Source organism: Lactuca sativa, chromosome 9, assembly GCF_002870075.4.
Source record: "Lactuca sativa cultivar Salinas chromosome 9, Lsat_Salinas_v11, whole genome shotgun sequence".
NCBI lineage: Eukaryota > Viridiplantae > Streptophyta > Magnoliopsida > Asterales > Asteraceae > Lactuca > Lactuca sativa.
The window spans coordinates 11388044-11397608 of record NC_056631.2 but is presented as its reverse complement, the minus strand read 5'-3'; the positions used below and the strand labels follow the sequence as shown (position 1 = coordinate 11397608).

The 9565-nt window shown below is 39.0% G+C and overlaps 1 protein-coding gene across 1 annotated transcript; it reads right to left on the bottom strand.

The window, feature by feature from the left end:
- Positions 1-3673: 3673 nt before the first annotated feature.
- LOC111881251 (ethylene-responsive transcription factor ERF096) lies at positions 3674-4450 on the bottom strand. The gene has a single exon (XM_023877670.3). It carries the CDS (start codon positions 4213-4215, stop codon positions 3736-3738), a length of 480 nt encoding a protein of 159 aa, XP_023733438.1. The 5' UTR covers positions 4216-4450; the 3' UTR covers positions 3674-3735.
- Between the last annotated feature and the right edge of the window lie 5115 nt (positions 4451-9565).

Genomic DNA, 9565 nt, shown 5'->3' with positions numbered 1-9565 from the left:
TTGTTCCTGTTATCTTCATTATTACAGGGTTCAAGAGATTCAAAAACTTCTAAGTCTTCTATATATCGATGATCATGTGTGTTTATTTTCGCTGTTTCTTCTTGGCTCTCCCCCTGAATTGAACCCTCATGTTCAAAGTATCTCACCGTTTCATGAAATGCAACATCCCGAGTTACATACATCTTGTGTTCAATTGGATCATAACATCTATATCCCTTCTTGTAATCAGCGTATCTCACAAAGAAACACCAAAGTGCACGTGGTTCGAGTTTTCCTATATTCTGGTGAACATAGGCAGTACACCCAAATATTCTTGGTTCGAGGCTTTGGTGGAGAGGTTTATCAACTAGTTCATGTAGTTATTGAAGAGGTGTTTTGAATTCTATTACCCGGGACGGCGTACGATTCATGATATATGCAGCGGATCGAACAGCTTCCCCCCCAATACTTTCTTGGAACATTCATGTCAAACAAGGATGCACGAACTATTTCCATAATCTGTCGATTTCTTCTCTCAGCTAACCCATTTTGTTGGGGGGGGGGGGGGGGTTCTAGCTCATGATGTTTGGTGTCTGACACCATTTTCGTGACAAAATTGTTTCATCTCATGGTTGATGTATTCACCACCATTATTCGACTGTAAGATCCGGATGTCCCTTTTATATTCAGTGTTTACAAATTTATATAGTTCTTTGAATGCTTGGAAGACTTCTCCTTTATTTTTCAGAAGAGATATCCAAATCATCCTAGTACACTCATCAACAAATGTCACAAAATATTTTGCACCACTCGGGGTAGGAATAGGAGCGGGACCCCAAACATCGGAATGAATTGTCATGAATGGAACAGATGTTTTATTATTGCTGGGAACATATGTTATTTTCTTATTTTTTGCTAACTCACAAATTCCACAGTTGAACTCACTATCTGATACATTCAAAAACAAACTAGGTTTAAGTTTCCTAAGATAATTAAACGATAAATGTCCCAGTCGGCGATGCCATAACATAGCCACAGATTTATTTGCTTGAGTAACTCCTGTAAGGTGAGCTTGACTTCGATGGTGTTCTTCCAGATAGTACAACTGTCCACGTCTAGTACCATAACCAAGAATCTGATGTGTCTTCATATCCTGAAAAACACATTCATTTGGCCAAAAAATTACATAGCAGTTTAGAGCTTCAGTAATTTGACTAACGGATAATAAGTTCGATGATAACGAGGGAACTACGAGTACAGAGTCAAGATTCATTGAGCTTGACACTTCTACCGACCCTTCGGCTGTTATAGGTTCAGTTTCCCCATTAGCTGTATGAATGCTAGCTTGTTTAGGAGAGTACAGTGTAGTCAAATTTTTTGAGTTATGTGTCATATGGTTTGTAGCCCCTGTGTCAATTACCCACATGTTATTCTTTTTATAATTATGAGGAGACATACCAGAATTAGTGAATGTGTGGGCTGCCATTGGAGTGGTTGTTTCTTGAACCTGTGGAGAGGTAGCCATTGATGCCTGGACAATTTTCTTCCTGGGCTTTTTTGAGAAATCCTACCAGTCAGGGTAGCCTATGATCTCATAACACTTAAGCTTTGAATGCCCTTTTTCTCCACAATGAGTACACTTCAGGTTGCTTCCTCCTTTCCCACTTGAGTTCTTTCCTTTCATTGGCCGACTTCAGGTAGCCATATGAACCATGCTGTCTGGTTCATGTTCTTCCATAGTTTGTCTCTGGGTTTGATCCTTGCGAATATAGGCATAACATGCTTCTAAACTTAAAGGTGGATCTTTTCTCAAGACTTCGCTTCTAGCTTGGTTGAATTCCGAGTCAAGACCTGCCAGGAAAATATGTACACGAAAGCGTGACGAAGATTTTTTCATAGCCACTGTTTCGGCAACAGTGTCTTCTTGTCCAGTTAGGCGAGTGTCAATTTCTTGGAACAGGATCACCAGTTCGTTGTAGTACGTTGGAAGAGTTCTTCCATTCTGACGAGTATTGAAGGACTTACGGTTCAATTCGAACAGTTGGGTTTCATCAGTTCTGTCATAGAACGTTTTTGCGACAGCTTCCCAAATCTCAGTCGCCGTTTGGAGCCTGATAAAACGGCGCATTAGGGTTGGGCTCATTGAATCGATCAACCAACTTTTGACCCGGTTATTGTCAATTAACCAGGTTTCGATTTCCTTTTCATTAGTGGAGGGTTTCTTGGATGCACCTGTGAGAAATCCATATTTGTTGCGTGCCCCTATCCGCATCTCCATTAACTGGGACCATAAGGGGTAGTTCGTGTCATCTAAAGTGACTCCAGTAGGAAACGGTGCGTCTTGAACATTTTGAACAATAACAGAGGCATGATTAGATGAGCCTGGATCTCCCATGATTTCAAGATGTTGTAAGCTCTGATACCATGTAGAAACTTAAGAACGTGAGTGATGAAAGAACTTTCGTATTTTTTATATATCTTTGATTAGAAAACAGATACAAGGAATTTATACAGGGATAATAACAATAGAGACTTATCTCTAGCCTATTCTCTAGGAACTAGATAAACTATACAAAACAACTTCCCTTACTTTGCTCTTGTCAATAAAAACCTTATTAAAGTACGATATGAAAAACATGACTTTATTCCTACTTATTTTAACCTAATTGAACACATCATTAACAATAATATGACTGCCAAGAATGCTTTGAGGGCTCTATTTTAAGGAGTTGAAAACCTTATTAAAGTATGATGTGAAAAACATGACTTTATTCTTACTTATTTTAACCTAATTGAACACATCATTAACAATAATATGACTGCCAAGAATGCTTTAATGTTCAATGTATGTTGATTGCTCCTTGCTAATAACCAAACCAATAATATTTTTTAGGTGAGATATTAAAATTTTAGGCACAATTTTGTATAAGCACCCAATGGGGCTGATAGACCTATAATCATAAAGGATAGAGGTTCATAAGCTTTAGGAAGGTGGAAAATAAAATGTCATTAATGAATTAATTAAATTAACAAACACTTGAATTAGTTGGGTCGATTTTCCCGTAATAGGAGTCTAACGGTTGAGATGATGTATTCCATAAAGAAGGTACAATGACAAAACATTGGATGTTCGAAATATTGATAATACTCTGTGAGTGCGATTTACCCCACATAATGGGCCCCGATGAGAGTTTGAAGTGGATTGTTAGATGTGCGATTTAGCATTAAGTTGGGTCAAATGTGTCTTAAAAGTTACATTCGTCACATGAGACAAGATTTTATAAAGACTGAGATTAAAATGGACAAAGGTTGTACCACTATTTTTGTAATCAGTCGAAAGTTTGTACCAAAAGGAAAACCCAATAGCTATTTTCAAAATATGTAAAATCATAAACCGCAAAAAACATAATTAAGAAGCGATAGTATGCAAAAAGTCAATTCTTAGTAGACTCGAGAAAGTAGTCAAACTTCCATATCCATATCTTTGAGCGTTGACTTCTATAAGTCGAACAAGTACAACCCACTGGGCCACAGTGCACACCGTCTATTGATCCATTTCTTATGAAAATAAGAGCAATATTTATTTTGGAAATACTTAATATCGCACATTATATATATGCATTTATTTTACTTTGTTAATCAGAACACTTTCAATCCACACTCATATTTCTGCAAGAAAAGATCCATGCAACAGTTTTTGTTTGAAAAAAAACTATGTGTTAATTATTTAATTATATGATCCCAGCTTACAAATTTTCACTTCTTGTTTTTGGCATTGTCATAATCAAGAAGATCCTCTAACACATTATCATCCAAGCATTCAAATTCAATTACTTCTCTGGTGGACGACGAAGAGGTGGCAGCCCTGATGGAAGCACTGTAAGCAGCAGCAGAAAATGTCGGAGGGTATTCCGCCGGAAAGTTCAGAACTGCCATGTGACCCCTCATATCGAAAGCTGCTCGATCATAAGCTCTGGCAGCCTCCTCCGCCGTGGCAAAAGTCCCAAGCCAAACCCTAACACCCTGCTTGTTAGGATCACGGATCTCCGCCGCATACTTCCCCCATGGACGACGTCTGACACCCCTGTACCTGACCTCATCTCCTCCGCCACCACCACCCTCCTTACCATGGTCTTTAGCACCACCGCCGCCATGATTCATTCTTGATGGTTTTCTTGATCTGTAGGTGATTAAAGAGGCTGCTGTCGCATTTATAGGTGCACGAAAAGGCTTCATCGATTTGAAAAGGACTGAAAAGGTTAAAAGGTACCTGAAATTGGAATTTGTAAAGCAATTTGTGGTCCAAAATAGTGTCGAATCTAATAGGTTGAGGTGGGTATAGGCTGAGGTACAAGAAGCAGAAGAAAAGTCTTCTGGTTTGCTTTGATTTTGTAAAGAAATGGGGAAATAGGAACGTGGTTATTGGAATTTGGAAGCACCGATTCGCTTTCTGGCTATAGAAAGATTTGTCTTTGTGCGTCTTCTTATATATATATAAGAGATATGCTGCATATATGAATGTAGCTGTGAATATATATACAGTATACTCTATATAGAAAGCGAAAGCCTCACAAAAAGACTGGATTCAATGGTTAATCCCGACCAATAAGAATTGATGGGCCAGCATTTTTGGGAGTAACATTTTCAGTCCCTCTACAATCAATAGATGGCAGAGAATAACCCTAAATTAGTAATTATATTTTTATAAGACAAAACTGCATAAATCGTCCCTATGGTTAGCTGAAAATTGTCACTTTGGTTCAAAAAGATTTAGACTACCACCAGAAGTCCAAACTTTTCATTTTGTTGCGAGTTTGATCAATTTGTTTTGAACTTTTTTATATTGACGATTTTACCCTTATTTTTTCTTTTTCCAGTATTTTTAGTTTATTTAAATACTTTTCTAATTAAGAAAAATAAAAAAAGAAAATTTATCCTTTCTATTTTATTTTTATAATAGAAAAAATACCTCTCTCTCTCAGATCTTGTATGAATGGACGAATGAAAAGTTGTTGATTTCGGAAGATGATCAACGTTTTGAATGAACTTCTCAAAATTGGACTTTGGTTTAAGCATACTAAAAGGATGTAAACTTAGGTCTTCAATTTCAATAGATGGGAGAAAAGGATGAAAGGGTGTTCGTCTTTCAAACTCAACAGGAAGACCCAAGAACCCATTGAACCGATCGAAGGTGTAACGCCCGTAGATATGGGCTAGTCAATTTAGAGACGATAAACATCAAAAATGACTTTTTGATGGAAGATTATTTAGAAGGATTAATCTTAACTAAGTTGTAGTATATCTTACAAGGATTTCGTACATATAAAAAACGCCAAAATCCGAGTTATAACGAAGAAGTTATGACTTATTGAAGTTTCGCGACAGAACTAACACGACACAGCGCGACGTAAATAATGAATTTACGTTAGAGTGAAATTTGGCCTTAGCAATCTAAATGAAAGTCGTAGAATACGTTAAACCAAGAGCGTGCATAAAAAGAACGTCCAAATCTGACTTTGTATGAGGAAGTTATGATATGATTTTTCTAAGTTTCAACTTAGCAGTATGCAGCTCGAAGTTCGAATATGAGATCGAGTGATTTCTAGCCGAAACGGTCTAAAAGAGAATCGAAGATCTCATCGATAGTAGTCCAACGGTAAAAAGACAGACGTAAACAGACGTCAGATGAAGGAGTTGTGAATTCCTAACGGAGTTTTCCTGTCCTGGCCTACTAAAATAATATAATAAAACTTAAAATCAAAATTAGTCGACAAAGTCTAAACGAGAGTTGTAGAGCATAATCTCACCTACGCGTGGATATAAAGAACGTCGAAACTGGAGCTCGTATGCAAAAGATATAAATTTCTGAAGTTCGGAACACAAACTTCGAGGTCTGTCAGAACTCACAACGTGAGCAGGGCCTCACGACGTGTGACATCCCCAAAATCTCGGCCAGAAAAGACCGATTTTCATTTATGCTTTTAAATATTTTCAGAGTAAATCCTTTTGATTTGAAAGAGTTGCGGAATTTGTTCCCAAAACAAAACATGATAAAATAATATTTATCAAAGCATTTCATCAAGAGATGCATTTCATTATATAATCAAAACTCGGGATGTCATGTTCCGATACAGACCATAAAGCATAAACGATAAACATTACAAGTCATTCAACAAATATATACATATACAGACTTGTAAACAAAACAACAAGATGATCCATCCATCTTACGCCCTTGTGCCACTTCCTGTAATACAAATAAAACTGAGTGGGTCAGGCTTGGGAGCCTGGTGAGCATATAGGGTTTTCAACCCACAATAAATAAGTTATATTTAATTTCACCAACCAAACACTATCCCGATTACCCATTCCCGTTATCCTCACTTTACGTCCCTAAAACAACTATCTCAAGGGACCTAATCTAGGATTTTCATCGGGACGGACATCACTGCGAAGGGGTTTCCTCAACAATAGATATCCTAAAGGCAACCATGAGGGGGATAGAGTACACCGGTGAACACATCGTTCACAACACCTACAGGTTATGAACCTGCTAGCGTTCCACTGGACTGTCTAGAAAGAGTCCGTGGTCGTTATCCATACTCCGCTGAATAACTAGATCAACAACAACAACAACAACGAGGCCTCTCATCTGTTTATTACACACCAACTATCTACCCATGTTCTACCCAACATATTAGTAGATAAAATATATATTTTCATACGTAGTTTAAAGAAAACCTGTATAGCATGTTTTTATCAACACATATATCACATAACAGATGAGGCACACACACACATAACACATATCTCATAAAGAAATAAGCAGATCTATAAGATAGAAGAGAGTGAATACTCATTCACACATAACACAACCAAATATATACACATAGCACGTATTTTTATATAAAATACTTCGTATTATTGTATTAGAAGAAATAACTACACACTCACTTGATCAGAAGACGATCCGACAGCACTACGGCTTATAGAAGTAGTAATCCACAGCAGATCTGGAAGATCTCCTCGAAAATCGAACTTCTCGCGGGCAGAGCTTCGACTCGGGAACCGCGCTTCTCGGGATCTCGGGACTTGCCTCGGGGCTAGAGTATGATACCGGGACTTCGGGGTAGCTTCGGCACGAAAAACGATGCAAAAGACTAGAGAGAAGAGAAGAAAATGAACAACAAATGAGGCTGCCTTCGGATCCTTTATATAGAGGCTGGAGCCTCGGAGTACGCGGGGCGTACAGGCGTACGCAGCGCGTACGCGTCCGAAATCGTCATTGCATGCGTCATCCGAAGTGTCGACACTATGCGGAGTACGCGATAGCGTAACCTCGTACGCGGGGCGTACGTCGGATCGGACTGATGACTCGGCTTCGGATAATGCCTCCGATTTTGAATTAAATAAAAATACAAAATGATTAATAAACTTCGGAAATTCATAACTTCTTCATACGAACTCCGTTTTTGACGTTCTTTATATCCACGCGAAGGTGAGACCATGCTCTACGACTTTCGTTTAGACTCCGTCGGCTAATTTTGACTTTATTTTTATTAATTATTTTTAATAGGCCGCGACAGAAACTTTCGTTATAAATTCATAACTTCTTCGTTTGACGTCCGTTCTCGCCTAACTTTTTATCGCTTCAATACCAACAATGAGATCTTCGATTCTCATTTAGATTGCTTCGGCTAACAACCGCTCGATCTCAATTCGAGTATTTCCGGCTGTATACCGCTAAGCCGGAACTTCGATAAATCATAACTTCCTCATACGAAGTCAGATTTGGGCGTTCTATATATATTCGGAAACCTCGTTTCGACTACTACAACATTAACCAAAGATATTAAGTTTATTTTACACTTAAATTTTGACGCTTATTTTTTTTTTATTCTTAATTAATCATACCACATAATTAAGCAATTAAGCACAAAATACATAATACTCAAATAATACATTCTTATTATTTCAAAACGGGTTACAAAGGTTAACCTAGACTATTATATTGCTAATAACGGCAAGCCCGGAAACACAGGCGTTACAATTCTCTCCACCTTAGAATGATTCCGTCCCCGGAATCACACATCAACAAACAAATGCGGATAGCGACCCATCATGTCACTCTCCGTCTCCCAGGTGAGATTCGGCCCATTCGTGTGTTTCCATCGGACAAGCACTAACCCAACCATCTTGCGTCGCAATTTCTTAGTCTTTCGGTCAACAATTGCCTCTGGTTCTTCAATCAACCTTTTGTTCTCATCAATTCTCAATTCAGAAATTGGAATTATGTCGGGAACTCCTCCCGTGAACTTCCTCAAATAACACACATGAAAAGTGTTGTGAATTCCATTCAGTTCTTCGGGTAATTCGAGCTTGTAAGCTTGGTTCCCAATCCTCTGAAGAACTTTAAACGGTCCAATAAACCTTGGACTCAACTTTCCCCTTTTACCAAATCTTATAAGTCCCTTCCACGGCGAGACTTTAAGCAAAACCGAATCCCCAACCTCAAAAGTTATCGGTCTCCGCTTCTTGTCAGCATAGCTCTTTTGACGATCCTGAGCCGCTAACATTCTTTCCCTAATTACTTTCAACTTTTCAGCAGTTTGATGAACCAACTCCGGTCCCATAAACTGCTTTTCCCCAGCCTCAAGCCAACAAGACGGCGTACGACACTTCTGTCCATACAAAGCTTGGTAAGGTGCCATCTTAATGCTCGAGTGGAAACTATTATTATAGGAAAATTCTACCAACGGTAAATGTTCATCCCAATTACCTAGGAATTCCAGAGTACATGCTCTCAGCATATCTTCAAGTGTTTGTATCGTTCGTTCGCTCTGACCATCAGTCTGCGGATGGTAAGCTGTACTTAAACACAACTTGGTACCCAATTCCTCTTGTAGACTTTTCCAAAACCTCGATGTGAAACGGCTATCACGATCCGACACAATCGTTAACGGAACACCGTGAAGCCTCACAATTTCCTTCACGTAAGAATTCGCAAGCTTCTCCATAGACCATTTCTCCCTGGCCGCTATGAAATGCGCACTCTTAGTGAATCGATCAACGACCACCCAAATCATGTCGTGACCATTCTTTGTTCTGGGCAGTTTAGTGACAAAATCCATAGCAATGTCTTCCCACTTACCCATAGGCACAGGCAAAGGTTCTAAACTCCCGTACGGTTTCTGATGTTGTGTCTTGACTCTCGCACAAGTCACACACTCGGCCACATACTTTGCAACATCAAGCTTCATCGTCGGCCACCAGTAGTAGGGTTTCAGGTCCCTATACATTTTAGTGCTACCCGGATGAATCGAGTACATGGTCTTGTGAGCTTCTTCCATCAGAAGATCTCTGACTCCTCCTGTCTTAGGTATCCAAATCCGATCTTGGAACACCTTCAGTCCATGACTGTTTACACCGAACACCAACGTTTTACCCAAACGTTCCTCCTTTCTGTCATTCTTCTCAGAAGCTTCGCTCTGAGCTTTCTTTATACTTTCCAAAATAGTTGAGACAACTTCAATTCTCAACGCTCTTGGCCTTTTCCTTTCGGGATTGACTTTCCGACTGAGAGCAT